Source organism: Plectropomus leopardus, chromosome 5 (genome assembly GCF_026936395.1).
Source record: "Plectropomus leopardus strain MGB_pleo_1.0 chromosome 5, ASM2693639v1, whole genome shotgun sequence".
Lineage (NCBI taxonomy): Eukaryota > Metazoa > Chordata > Actinopteri > Perciformes > Serranidae > Plectropomus > Plectropomus leopardus.
Genome location: NC_142180.1, coordinates 27,473,709 through 27,488,361, shown reverse-complemented (window position 1 = coordinate 27,488,361; position 14,653 = coordinate 27,473,709). Strand labels below are relative to the sequence as shown.

At 40.5% G+C, this 14,653-nt stretch overlaps 2 protein-coding genes across 2 annotated transcripts; one reads left to right on the top strand and one right to left on the bottom strand.

Annotated features, from left to right (window-relative positions):
• Positions 1 to 706: 706 nt before the first annotated feature.
• On the top strand, positions 707 to 4,289 carry peak3 (PEAK family member 3). The gene is made up of 4 exons (XM_042512272.2): positions 707 to 863; positions 1,070 to 1,218; positions 1,550 to 2,091; positions 2,823 to 4,289. The coding sequence occupies exons 1-4, from the start codon at positions 799 to 801 to the stop codon at positions 3,906 to 3,908; spliced, it is 1,842 nt and encodes a 613-aa protein (XP_042368206.2). The 5' UTR covers positions 707 to 798; the 3' UTR covers positions 3,909 to 4,289.
• A 1,134-nt stretch (positions 4,290 to 5,423) lies between these two features.
• Positions 5,424 to 14,173, bottom strand: oaz1a (ornithine decarboxylase antizyme 1a). Its single transcript, XM_042481961.2, is given in 6 exon segments — positions 5,424 to 6,055; positions 8,081 to 8,166; positions 8,598 to 8,773; positions 9,667 to 9,753; positions 9,755 to 9,821; positions 13,982 to 14,173. Coding segments are annotated over 6 exon segments (666 nt in total). The 5' UTR covers positions 14,101 to 14,173; the 3' UTR covers positions 5,424 to 5,924.
• Between the last annotated feature and the right edge of the window lie 480 nt (positions 14,174 to 14,653).

Sequence of the window (14,653 nt, the reverse complement as noted above, 5' to 3'; positions counted from 1 at the left end):
TATTAAAATTATTCTAATACTGACAAAAGAAGAATGCCTTGTTGGAGTGTCTCAGAGCAAGACTGACTGATATTGATGCAGTGTTGTTTCAACTTCAAAACACACTGCACAGCGTTAGCCACAAGTTAATGGCTTTAATATAGTTCATAGTGTTTAATGCTCCCTATAAGCGTTCCTTCCATATCATCATTTATAGGACATACAGATATAAATTGCCTAAACATAAATACTTGTCCAAAATCACCCAGTTGTGCAACACATGGACATGATGAATCATCTCAGCCTTTATCTGCTTCAATATTTAACCTTCCCTTTAAAGTTAGTGAAAGCATATACTCCTGCGTGCAAGCAGAGGGCACTGCATGTGTAAAACCTCAAACTGCATCATCCGAAAGAGAAGTTCATGCTGAGGCTGCACATGGCGAATGTAGATCAACTGAGAAAGAAAGAGGGCAAGAGTGCAAATTGAAGGGCTTTGCTGTAACTGCTCTTCCCCATTCTGTCACGTTGAGGTTAGCTCAGAGAACAGAGTTTTGCCCCCTCAGAACACAAACTGCTTTTCCGGTACCGACCTCAAGCTCAGACCGATTAAAAGATAACAAGAGCAGAAAATTCATGCAACTACACAGACGGGTGAGAAAGAGGCAGAGACACAAGTGACGCAGGGAGTTGCTGAGATAAACGGGAAGTGTCTCAGCGAGGACTTAGCCACCTGTGAGCTTCACACACGCTGCATTCAGTGACAGCAGCGGAGAGCGAAAGAGGTGGAGGAGCAGGTTAGGTGTTTGTAGATTCCTGATGGCGTCTGGTTCTGGCAGCAGAGCGGAGGAACAGCCACCAGCGCTGCCTGTCAAACAGCGCAGGTAAGACCAAACTGATTAAAAGTTTATTCTTCACAGCCTCAAATTTGGTTTCCATCAGGTCAAATTCATAGTCCTCATCAAATGATCCTAACTTATTGGGATAAAAGTAGATTGCACTAATATTTCATGCATATATCCTTTATTTTTTGATGTCAAGTATCCTTCAGTGAATGCACGTTGATGGTTTTGTGCATCTTTCTGCACAGGAGTCATTCCTCCAGACACTCCAGTGTGGAGTCTGACTGCGTCATGCTCAGCCCTGCTGGACTCCAGCATCAAAACCTCACCTACAACGACGTCTTCCAAGAGCCCACTGATTGTAACGCAGCTCAGTGCCCCATACATCAGCGTTATGGTGGGTTCACAAAATGATGAAGTGAGTTTAGGTGACTGAAAGTGTTTACATGTCCTAAATGTCATGCATCATTTACGGTTGTGTCCTTCCCCAATTGTGAAAACACAGCTCAGAGTGATGGGAAAAGACGCAGCTTACTATAATGTGTGATTCAGTCTCAGATGAGCTTTTCGTGAGAACTGAAAGAGAGGAAGTAACCATCTGAAACTTTTACTTTCAATAACATGCATGTGATGTTCACATAGATTACGGTGGCTTGCAGAGTCGACCAATCTGTTGCATTGCTCTTGCTCACAAGTCTGACCTGAATCCCCCTCAATGTGTGTCTCAGATCCCTCCAGACACCAGGTGAGATTTTTCTCCGATGGCACTCCGCCGCCTGTTCCAAAGAAGAGGTTAGCTCGCACCTTCTCCCTCCCAGTGGCACCTCAGTACTCCCCTCTGTCTCCCCTCTATCCACTGCAAAAGCACCCTCTAAACTTTGACAACCCCATCTACATGCTGGTACCCATACCTGACACCTGTTTACACGAGGAGGAGGCGGAAGAATTTATACCAGCCCCCTTGCCATCTTTCTCCCAGCTGACCTTTGACACCCCAGACGAACATCTGTCCTGCCTCTTCAGCAGCTTTGGCGACCAGAGGGTTGTTTTTCAGGGGATTCAGCACCGCCACCTCCTCTTTCTGAGGAGCATGGCGCAAAGTGTGGAGGCTGGAATCCTGCTGCAGGGAAAGGCCGCAGAGAGGGACGTCATCTCATACCAGCCTCAGGATTTCCTGCTGTGTGACGGCGGAGGGCCAAAGGAGATCGGAGACACGGTTTACTACAGCCTGCGCAGCCCCAAGCTCCCAGGGAGGATGCTTGGTTTAAGGGTAATGTTAAAAGTCTTTTACTCTCTCCACATACAGTATGTTCTGTGTGATAATGCCTGATGTTAAAATGTTCAAGACCAGTGATACTAAACTTACAGCAACCGGGCCAAATCTGGCCCCCAAACCATTTTCTAATTCACAACTTAAAAAAAGTCATTTACACTGTTTTTGTACTGTTAGTATACACAAGGTGCCAGAGTGCAAAGAATAATATCAAAATGGAGTTTATCAAAATAGGTGGCATTGGAGGATCGCCCGCACCCCAAACAGAGATCCTAGAGCTAAGCCCCTTATGTGTTAAAATTCAGGAAATGTCCTAAAATCTGGGAAACATCCTAAAATCCTAGAAATGTGCTAAAATCTGAGAAATGTCCTAAAATCCAAAAAATGTCCAGAAGTCCTAGAAACATCCTAAAATCCTAGAAACATGTATGGGGCTGCTGCGACTTGCCCCTAGCCTTGTGTCTTTTTGCAAAAGTTTTCACCAAATGAAGCACACTGGGTATTTCTGTTCACTTGCAGCCACACTGACATAGCAACCAGCCATACAAACATGATCTTTATCGAGACTGGCATCTGTCACACTGTCTTGCGGTCCCACAAACACTTCCTCTAAACTGTCATCAGGTGTCACAACTGCAACAGGAAGGCCAGGGGTGATATCTTTTTTACACAGTGTAAGTCTTGAGTATAACTTTAGTTGAACGACTATGTTCTGTCTTTCTGTGCAGGCACACAAACAGACTGATGAAACACAAACCAAACACCAGTCATCCCATGTCAACGTGCAAGACGTTATTGCTCATTTCCAAGCACGCAATGCCTCAAAGGATGAATTCAGCATATTGCAAAATCAAGGTCCCTCTCATTCTGTCAAGTCAGACTGCACTGCTGCTAAATCACCAGATAGAGGCAGCACTGAGTGTGCAGCAGCTCATGTGAACATGAATCTGTCCTCTTTCCTCCAGAAAGGCCTCTCAGTGAGCGTGGAGAGAGACCTGCCTCACGCCACTCTAGAGGACTTTGTTCAGGGCTCCCTGCAGAGCACAGATTGTTTGGATTACGACAGACAGGTTTGCGCTCTGTTGCTGCAGGTATTAATGGGCGCACAACATCTGTACAACATCAGCGCCACTGCAGCTGAGCTCAGACCACAGGGGATCTTTTTAGTGTGGCCCTGCAGGGAGGATGAAGAGGGAGAAAAGAAGCTTGAGACTGATGCTTCTGAAACAAAAACAGGTTTCAAGACCAGCAGATGGAAAGAAGGAATGGAGTGGGGAAAGAAAAAAAGACCAATCCAGATGTTATGGAGGACATACGGTTCCCCTCGTGTGGTGTTAACTCCGCTGTCATCTGCTCTGTCTGCACCTCACCCTCTCACCTACATCAAATCCCAGATTGGAGCACTAATTCAATACTGCCTCCATTCACAAGAGAGCCAAACACCTCTGGGCTCAGTTCCAGCCGTGTCCTCACACCGACAGGGTCTTCTCTATCTGGCCTCTCTGCTCCACTCTGGGAGCAGCGGAGCACAGATGGCGGACATGGTGGCCACGCTTCAGGTGCTCCTCTGGGGGCCACGTGTCCCATTCATCAGTCACAGAGGCTCTCTGACCGCCGCTGTACACAACTGGCTGACTGTCAAGCGAGCCCTGCTGGTGATGAAGCTGGCAGAGAGAGGGCTGATCCAGGATCAGTCTGCTCTGGACTGGGAGGACTGTATGTGTCTGCAGTACTTGTCGTTTACAGACCCGGAGACAGTTGTGAGCGTGACCAGTCAACTATGGCTCTCTCTGAACATGGACAGTCCATCTTGAAATGCAATCATTGATGTGATGACTCCTGCTGCGTAATTTGTAAACTGTCACTCTGCAATATATCAACGGTCAAAAATACACTAAGAATGTGCATTTGATTTGACTAAAAGCCATTTCCATCCTCCTCCTTTTATAATTAAGATATTCATACACTGCTGTTCACTATGTAAAATGTATGCGATAAAATGCTGCACTTTGAACATTTGTTGCTGTAATATTACTCTTTATCGGCCCTAAAAATGTATTTTCTAAAAGCAAACTATTTTCTGACAAGTTAGAACAGTTTTAGGCTTTTTGTTGTTTTTTTAACCAGAGATTTCTGTTTTTCTCTGTGCTTTAAAGGGCTTTAAGACACCACACGATTAAAACATTTGTGCTGTATTTGTTTTGTCCTCACTGACTTCATTGTATCATCATTGTTCATAAATCATAACAGTGCCACTAAAAGGGCTCTGTTTGTGTCAAAAGAAGTGCTTTTTGGACCAATAAGCAGCATCTGAAAACCTCTCTCTAACATCAGAATTATTTTTTTATCTGAATAAGACAAATATGCCCATTTTCAGAGCAGATTAATGGGACTGCAGGTGTGAGGTGTGTAGGGCTGTACCTTATTTCCTTTTCTGTTCATTTATGTTTTACTTTTTAACATAAGAGGCTCTTATTGAGGTTTTCCAATGAAACTTTGAATGTCAGTCATTATATTTTCTAACGTCATCACCCTAAAATACACTTGCTACATCTTTTTAAAGAATATAATTCATCAGTTCTGTCAACATGAGTACAGAGAGACAGCTGGCTAATCCAATAAGAGCATGAAATAATGATGAAATAATAATCCTGCCCTGAGGCTTATAGCAACCACATACAACAGAAATGGCAAAGAAACTGGGCAGAGCATTGTTTCTTACTCAAAATCTGAGCAGTCTGCTGCAGACATTTGGAGCAAGGGACACTTGTGCTGAAGACAGAGAGGCTCTTACCTCAGTAAAATCACAAAATGAGAACTTAAATTTTTTGGAATATAGTGAAAATGTTGTTTTTAAGAGGCTAAAAGCCAACAAACATGGTTTGAAGAATAAATAGTTAAATAAATATCTGTTATGACTGAAATCTATTTTCTCCTTACATGCACTTTACAATACTCGAGTTACTGGAAATGTTTAGATCACACAATAAAAATATAATTATATAAATAATAGTAATAATATTAGTGTAACCTAATCTTTATCTGCCACTGTGCAGAAAAACTGGGATTAAAACAGAATTATTAGACATGCATAAAAGGCATTCACATGTTGATTCAGAATTTGAATGCCTATGTTAGGAACGAAGCTTTGAACTGTTCGGTACAGACAAAGGAAGTAAGAACATTCATTACACAACACTTTTTTTGTCATTGTCATTGTCATTGTCATTTGAACAATTCTTCCTTTCCGCGAGATCGGACGACGCTTAAGTTTGTCCTCGTTCCCATTGAGCATTCTCACATCACACACGACCACAAACGCCACTCTCTTAGGTGAGCACTTTTATTTAGTAGTTACAACATGCAGATTTCTATCAAGTGAATCAAAGCAACAAATGAAAATCATGCACACATTTTAAAAAAAATCAATATAAACAGGAGAATCAACTGATACTATGAAAACATACCTACTTACATGAGTAAGATGAATTGAAATTTCTCATAAATATTACACAGTGGGGATGATCGTCAGGTGTTCAGGGGGGAGAATAGGGAAGTCAGAACTACACATCATGGAAAGTAATACAGTGGCGAGGACACACTGCCCGGATATTATGTGGGCGCTTGCTTTACATTCCTGGTATATTAACATCTTACCCTAGTGCAAATATCATTGAAACACAGCACATGGTAGGTAAAGCTAAAACAAATAAAAAGTAAAACCTCGACCAGACTGAACTTGGATAATATATTCATTTCCCAAAAATCATAAAAGACGTGGGTATGGATTGAAATAAGAACAACAAACATTTGTAACTGCTCAGCGTCATTTAATCGTCATCAGAGGAGTCTCGCTCGATGCTGTAAGCCATGAAGAAAGCGTCAGGGCGGGAGGGGACGAGGGGATGACCCGGTCTCACAATCTCAAAGCCCAGGAAACTGAATGTTCGCAGCAGGGATGCTGAGGAGAGACGAGATGTTAACAGATGTAAAATCTCCAAGCCCTGATTTCTGGCCATGAGCCACAAACTAAACCTTCGAAAAAAAAAACTTTAGAAGGGAAACTTTGCCAGTTTTTGACCAGCTCTTTGCCGATCTTCTATCAGCTCTTTTCTTTGCTGATTATCAGTCCACTCTTTGCCGATGTTTAACCAGCTCTACGTCTTCACGGTGTGGGCAGTGTGTGTAGATGACTGCTGTTTGGCTTCGTGCAGAACTTGCTGCTCAACTGCCAGTAGAGATCCGCCCGGTGACTCCAAATGTATCATCGATGACACATTTGACGTCAAACAGCAGACACTGGTTTAAAATCAGCAAAGCTCCACTTTAACCCAGTCAAAACCTCCAGTCTCTAGAAGTACCTCAGAGCTAGTGAACGTAGCATATTATAGCTTTGAGTTTATATCGACAAATAATATAACACAGGAAAGCATTTAAGTTTAAGGGTCACAGATTCAGAAAATAACTATCTATATCTGAAACATCACTAATTATGAATCTATTGAGGCATTCGTAAAAAAGAAAAATATTTCATAAAAGCAGCAATTGTTTGTGCTGCACTAATTAAAGGGTATCTGCATAGACAACACGTTAACATTTTATTTATAATTTAGTGAAGTCATATATATTCTTATTACTGCTGCTACGTAGATTGCGTATCCTGTATACACTAAATAAGGACATATTAGAAAAAAGGAAGCATCATGTTCCATTTATTACAGCTTTGGAAAACAGCTTGCAACAACTACAGAACATTATATTCAGACTACAGCCAAACGCAACCAAAATCTGATTTTTTTCCTCATATGTGACTCAGATTTGTTTTTTTCATGGTGTGCAACATACAAATCAGGTGGAATGTGATGTTTCCGATTCTGACTAAGCCGCTTTCATTCTGGTGCTAAATCAGACAAAGATCTGATTTTAGCAATGTGACCTCAGTCCGAACAGAAGTCAGAATTAACCTTTGCATCACTTGCTATAAAATGAGTGTCTTGCCACATCTTGTTGACAAGACCCGACTGAAGTAGTTAACAGTAGCCCTTGCATCGACATCCAGAAATTTTGAATGAACATCCACACACACCTCCGCACAGATGTAGCCACCATTTCTCCAGAAAAAAGCCTTAATTAAAAACGTGGCTCTCCTTCTCCTCGTCCTCGTTATCATCTGCTCACAGTTCGCTGGTATCCTCTGCACATCAGCATGAATGAAACTGTACACGCTGACCTTAGATGCCTTCATATGTTTAAACCCATACAGCATGCTGCGTGTGGCGTCTTTGTATTTGTATTTTTTTTTTTTTTTTGCGCGCATCCAGGTCAGTTCAGGGCTGTGCCCAGTTCACCTTGAAATCTGATTTGGGCCACATTTTAAAAAATGTGAACGGCCAAACCAAAAAGAATGGATATGAGCAATAAATGTGATTTGAGCGCGAAGGTGTGCCATGTAAACGTAGCCTTATCCAGCGCGAGAACACAGGAACATCCAGCCTGTACATTTGCGGGTACAAAGTGAGCATCATATCTGCCAATTTAAAGTTCATAGGAATCATAAAATATTTATTTTTAACCTAATACATGAAAAATACATTCATGAAAGGTGGCATGAGAAAATGGCATTAACACAGTATTTGTTTTTTGCCCTAACTATCTAAAATATATAAAATAAGTAGTGACATAGTCTGAAATCTACTAGTTTTATCCATCGTACATTTCAGCCACGTCTGTGTTTAAGTGTTGAAGTAGTACCTGCTTCATCTGCCTCACTCGAGGTGCCACTTTATGTTTAGGTTCAGGTTTACCTCCAAAAATATCCCAAATGCCTTTCTCTGAAATGTGTTATTTTTTTAAATGTCAGTTTCACATATGCTTAACTATTGATTTAACTGTTCAAATGGTTGAAGTTTAAATTAGAGATGCTATACCAGAGATTTTATATTAAGAGGTTAACAGTGTAAGAAACCCAGACAAAAACAAGTCTCACCTCTATCGTCACGATTCTTGTGAAAACAGATGAACACATGATCAACCTGCAGCTTCTCCTCTGCAAATTCCAGCAGAAGGGCAAAACTGTAAAAACAAAAAACAGTGTTAATGTATCATAGGAGGGTGTTAATGAATTTCAGAGGAAAATAATTATCTATCTTTACGACCCATACCACAGCATAAAGGGAGATATTAAAAATAAGATAACCCAAAGGCTTGAGAATTAAAACTTGACTTAAATCACTTTTTAGTCAGGGCTTACACACCTTTAGTATTTTTTCTTCTGAGTTTTAATTTGATTTTTTTTTTTTTTAAAGGCTTTTCTACTGTAGAAATGTGGATGGGGGTCTTCCATTTACTTTGGTAAAAACTTGAAATTATTGTTATAATTTTAAAATTAATCAATTTTTCACCTTTTAATTCCATTCAATTTTTTTAAAAAAATGAATAAAACTTGAATTGTTGAAACAAAAGTTTTTTCCTTGAAATGCTGAAAAACAAGTTTGCCCTCTGACCTGTCTTTGCTGCCCTCGGGCAAAGCTCCAGGAGGGATTTCAACATAGAGGTTCCCTCCTTTCAGCGCTGCCCTCCAGACACAGTGCTTGCCCTCAGAGCGACGTGGCTCAAAGAGCAAGAATCGCACTCGGCCGTTGGCAGGGGCAGGCTCCTCAAGAACCACCAACTGAGTATCCTAAAGGGCGGAGAGGAAGAGCGTGACCACACATTCATTTCAGATGACGTCAAAAATAAAGAATGCTGGGAGAAATACAGTTATGATTCTGAAAAGCCATCTGTGACTGCTCAAATAACTGATTATTGAAAAGGAAATGATGACAATTACAAAAACAATTCAGAGCTGTCCGGGTCTTAATTTTGATCCAGACTGTGTGACAAACAACTGCAGCTGTGTCAAATGCCTGAGCACGCGAAGCAGTAAAGACAAAAAAAAGAGTGTATCAAGTTCAGCAGCATTGACATGTGTGCTTTTAACAGAAGGGACGGACCTTAGGTCAAGTGCACACGATGTAACAGCGTGTTTCTGGGAGTTAGCACATGACATGTTAAGTGCAAAATTATCAATCAGTTAGAATGACCCTTAAAGGAATGAAAGAAATGTTTTTTTTATTTTATTTGAACATTATATCACTACAATTAAAACTTCAGACAATTTCTTTAAAATAAAAGTCTGTGTAACAAGTCTCCCTTTTAAAAATAACTCAGATAAAAGGTGAGAATCTCTGTCCGGTTGCATTTTTTTTCAATACAGTAGAAAAACAAACATACACTGTGTGCTAACCGTTAATTTTCATGCCTTGAAACGGTCTATCACTGCAACCCTAGTTGGAGAAGTTTAACATCTTAAAAAAAACCCAATTACATCAATTGCTTCACTGAAGTCAAAGAGTGATAAGATTCAAAAGTGCCAAACTGCAAATAACTGCCTTTGTGTTTGTCTCTCTCCCTATTGATAAACTTTCTGCGCCGCTAGCCCGAAGGTCCAAACTGCATTTCTCCGTCCCTGATCAAATACACACCTCTACTTCAGGACAAAAACTGCACAGATAAATTTTTGGTTTAACTTACAGAGTAGAATAGCTTAGCTGAAAGATTGCGATCCCGCTGGTCATTCCCTCGCCCACCTGGGATCTTCAGGGGTGGGAGAGGGGCATCAGGAGCACCACAGAGGCCCCGGACACGGGTTACTGCAACAGCGGGAGCACCTCCTAGGACTGGAGATACTGGAGTGCGAAACAAACACACACACAGACGGAGCCATTATAAGTGGAGTGTTCACTGAAGGTTCTGCTACTTACCAAAAAACAAACTTGCAATATAAACAGAGGGCTTAGCCCACGTCACACTGTTGAGTGACTCATCTGTGAAACTACAGTAAAACAGTTGCTCAAGTTGCTCAAAAAGAAAAATAGGAAGAAAAACAAGGCTTATGGGCACAGTTCAATCAGTAACTGCCCTCATCTTGAGGATATGCTTATATATTGTGTTGACTTGTGCAGATTACTTATCCCCTTGAAGCCTGAGCAACAAATTTTATTAAGAAACGTGGGAAGTGGGCAATAATCAATAAAAGAAGCAATCACCCAAAATATGCAAGAAATTAGTACAGGAAAAATACCTGACATTTAAAATTTCTTGCAATTTGTGCATCATTCCTTACCAACTTGCTCATTGCCTTTTCCCCATGTTTTAAATGAAACCCCACCAACTGCTCACGTTTCAAAGGGTTTAACACTTGTAAAAGGCGTCTGAAAGCACATCAAGAAAAGTGATGTCGCTCCAGGTTTCAACAGGTTAACAAACAGGAAGCAGGAGCAGTTTATGTTTTACTACCATCTCTGCGATGACCCACTGAAATCTACTGTCAGCTTTCAGTTAAATATTCACTACAACCCCTGAAGGAAAATGTTGCTTTCATCTCAAAGTCACAATCGTCATCATCGGTGTACCCTATGGAAATTTGTTTGGCTCATAAAGAAGACTGACGACTTGCTTCCTAACACTAATTTGTCAGCCTGTGGGGTAACTTTAAGCTGGTCACATGATTCTTAGAGGCAGGCTGTCCGAGGATCAGGCTATGTTTGTCTAACCATTAGCCTACTTTAGTCCTGCCGCACTGACCATGTCGCTCCAGTTAACGACATCAGTTTAGTGAGTGAGCTCAGCCATTTCAATTCAGATGCGAGTCAAAGTGCTCTATACAATTAGCCAGGCTTACACGCAGGATGTCTGTGTGTGCGGCTGCATACATTAACAGTGCTGTGACCAGGCCTGTTCTCTGAGCTCATATCAGGAAGGGAACACAGCCCATTAGCAGGAGCAGCGCTGCCACAGCGATACAAACGCTCTCAGACACACAGATGCTCTATTACGCAAATGCCACGGCTGTGCTATATGTGGAGCAGATGTGTGAAAACCAAATGAGAACTACTGTCACTCCCATAACTCCAACTGAAAAAGCAGATAAGCAACGTTCAACCTACTGCCTGATTTTGCAAGGCATTTGAGATTGAAATTCTCTCTAAATCCATTATCGGATTATGTAAAACAGCCAATTACCAACTTAACATAAAACCTTCAATCTTACACACAGCGTAAGGCATTCAATCATCGTGTCCATTCAGTTTACAGCATTCTTTGAAATCCCCATGCCTACAGCAGGCAGCAACACACACTCACACCCCAGGGTCGTCCCGGCAAAGACAGCTGCTCTGGTCACATGAATGATGAGTCCCTCAAGCTTGTGCTTGCATAAGAGCACCTATGCAATGTACGAATATCGTGTAAAATACCACTTATCTCTGGGGGGGATATCAAATTGGAAGTATTAGGAGAAAGTGTTTCTGCTTCAGATGGACAACAGAATCAAAAAGAAGATATTAGAATAAAAAACAAAACAAATACAATGACTGTCCAGCTTACATATTGTAGAAGTCCATGGCAGAGGATGCCAGTCTAAAAGGCAGTACTATCACCAACACCTGGGGCCAGATGCATGAACAATGTATACACAAATAACATCTAAGCCTTTTCCACAGCATTAACTGGCATTTAATAAAGGAGGAATGTGCAGTGATGATTTGTGCACCTCATGCGTTCTTCTGGATAGGTGTACACAAAGTTTTAGCTGAGATAACTGCAGGTAATTTGAAAAGGAGATTAAACATGTTTTTTTTTTGTTTTTTTTACAGCTGGCACTGTGTTCAGTAAAATGACAACCAAAGGCTAATTTAAAAGGATGATCTTAAATTATTTATGAGTGATATATTTCAGGATACTTTTTATTTACATTCATCTCCCTGTCATTTAATTTTAACATGTGTAGCATTTTGTTAAGTTATTTTCCACATGAGCGCTTTCAATGAATCACTGTCATTATTATTAAACGTCAGGAGGATGATCAATCGAGATTTCACTACGACAATGATTTGCAGAAATGTGATGAATTAGTGGTCAGCTACAAATATCCACAGCTGTGCGTAATGATGGTTGCTCTGGTTGGAGAACCTCACCAATGTAACACAGTCAGTAAAATTGCACTCTCTTTACTCCATTGTCAGTGACTTGTGTAGTCAATGGTGAAGGGGCACACATGTCAATATGCAACAGGTGTTTCAGGGTGTTTCTATGTCCATTTGTTAAAACTGTTGGTGTGGAAATAAGGCTCGTGCCCATGCGGCCAGCACCTGTGACTGAGATTTACAAAACTGAATCATACACAGTTTTAGTTGTGAATCTGCACATTGTTTACGCATCTGGAGCCAGTGAAGCCCTCCTATGTTTTTACTTTTTGCACGAAAAAGGCAAAACTTTGCCTGTGGTTTGTATGTGCAAAATTTGTTATCAAAAAGGGTGCATTAAAAAAAAACATGCTGTTTTACCAGCCTAGGCTTAAAGAAGACAACTGGGTCAATAGCTGTGAGTGAATCAGTTTAAATTTGCATCTGCTGGTATCTTAAAAAGCTATTGCTCGAACAGGTAAGACAACACATTTTACAGTGTTGTTAGACAATCTATCATTTGAGTGTAAAATACCAGCATCCTTGCTGTTGTTTCCATAAATGCCAAAAATCGAACTGGTAAACAGAGTCTGAAAACAATTATACACCTACTGAACAAGGAAAAGCCTCTGTGTACAACATGTCATCACTGGACTCAAATTTGCCCATGCCACCCCCCTTCGCAGTGCAGTGGAAATTTCCTATGAGTCTTTCACTACACTATAGAGCTACACAAACAGCCTCGACACAAATCTTGTCAGGACACGACTGAGGTAAAAACACCCCGAGGCTAATCGCTCGCAAGTAGTGCAAATTTATGAAAAACACGTGCAGGCGCCAAAACCCCCCACTGTGTTCTCTTTTCCAGCCAATAAATTGGAAATAAACCAGCAAACAAGCCGTATCATGATTTACTGGCACAATGGTTAATATCATACTACGTTGGATTGCATATCGCAAATGATATTAGTGTTGATTAACCACCTCGACTGGTTTCCCCAATGTGAAACATATTGGTTCAACTAATACCTTTCGTCGATTCAAAATGTCAACGCTAGCTAGCACCTGAGCCCGAAGGCGAAAATGGAAAAAAAATAAACCATAAAGCCACAAATGATCAATTCAGACATCATGTCAACTAACGATACGTTGGTTAGCAACAGGCTAACTTTACATAACGTTAAGGGAAAATGCACCGTGTATTCTTACATAACCGAAGTTGAATTCAATGTGGAATACAATCAAAATATTGCGGTGTTACTGTCAGATTATATTCACAACAACGCAGAAAGTATGAAAACATCCGTAATAGCTGCAGCGCTAGCCACTAGCTAACGCAGCTAGCAATTCCCTTACACTGACATTCATGACAGCATTATACCAATTCTTATAAAATAACCACAAATATTGCAATTATTTGACATTTTTCCACAAGATATTCTGAAACATACAATTAGCCTATCGTCTAAGTTGGAAACGTTAATGTTTGCTAACAAACGCACTTCTGTGGCGTTTGAAATATTAGTATTAGCTTAGTTTAGCTTAGCTTAGACATGGATATAGTCATATCGATATTGCCAATGATTTCGTCTATTTGCTGAATGTTAAAAAAAAAAAAAACAAAAAACAAATGTCATACACTCTGGATACGATTCTGCAATTTAGTAGAGACGTTTAATAAAGACCTATCAAGCCAAATGCGACTGACGATGTATTTTGGAGACGTCAACAGGAATAAAATGGTGCTGTTATGTAAACAAGGAACACGGAGATTAGCACTAGCCACTCCAGGAAATATACCGTACCTCGTTGCTAGGCCGCGGTTTTTAAATTTAGCCTAGCTTGTTAGCTTGTAACAATTTAATACGGTTACAACAACATACCTTTCACTTTCGGGTTTATTACTGGATTGCTCAATGACAGGCATCTCGGATAAGTTTCTCTCTTTTTCTCTAACAAAACAATGACTATTCAAAATCGTCTGTAGGTTAGATTTAACCATCCGGCCAGCGTCCACACCAGCGGCTCGTTCTGTCCTCTCTCCTCCGCAGCTGGGCTCCGTCAGAGCGGGCAGGCTGCAGTATTTCAGCGGGGCGTGTCCTGTTCACAGTGACGTATTAATGTCAAAATATGACGCACTTAAAATAACAAACTATACTTTAAAGTTATACATTTAATTTATCCTTTAAACTAGGTAATAATAGATTTCATTTGTGTTGCTCTTGGCATTTGGGACAAATGTCAAAGTGCTATAAGATAAAAGCATTGGCATAAAAAAACAGGTAAAATGAACCAAAATAAAAGCATGAAGCATAAAAATTAGACATTGCACTGAAATATCACATGGATTGAGGAATAGTAAATCAATGAAAACAGAAATTTGTATGGATTGAATTTGATACAAGAAAAATAAAATTGAAAAAAAAATCATTATGGTATGGTATGGTGTAGCATGATATGAAACTATGATGATTTTTATCTTACTAAAAAAAATCAAATTTAAAGTTATTGCACATTTTAATGAGTAGCAATATCTGTCTCTGAACAATTGATTT

What these genes read in the sequence shown, in the direction of transcription:
- peak3 (XM_042512272.2), top strand. Translation starts at nt 799, where the DNA reads ATGGCGTCTGGTTCTGGCAGCAGAGCGGAGGAACAGCCACCAGCGCTG. An exon ending in CTGCCTGTCAAACAGCGCAG is followed by an intron (nt 864 to 1,069) that starts GTAAGACCAAAC and finishes CTTTCTGCACAG; the next exon opens with GAGTCATTCCTCCAGACACT. An exon ending in GGAGGATGCTTGGTTTAAGG is followed by an intron (nt 2,092 to 2,822) that starts GTAATGTTAAAA and finishes CTTTCTGTGCAG; the next exon opens with GCACACAAACAGACTGATGA.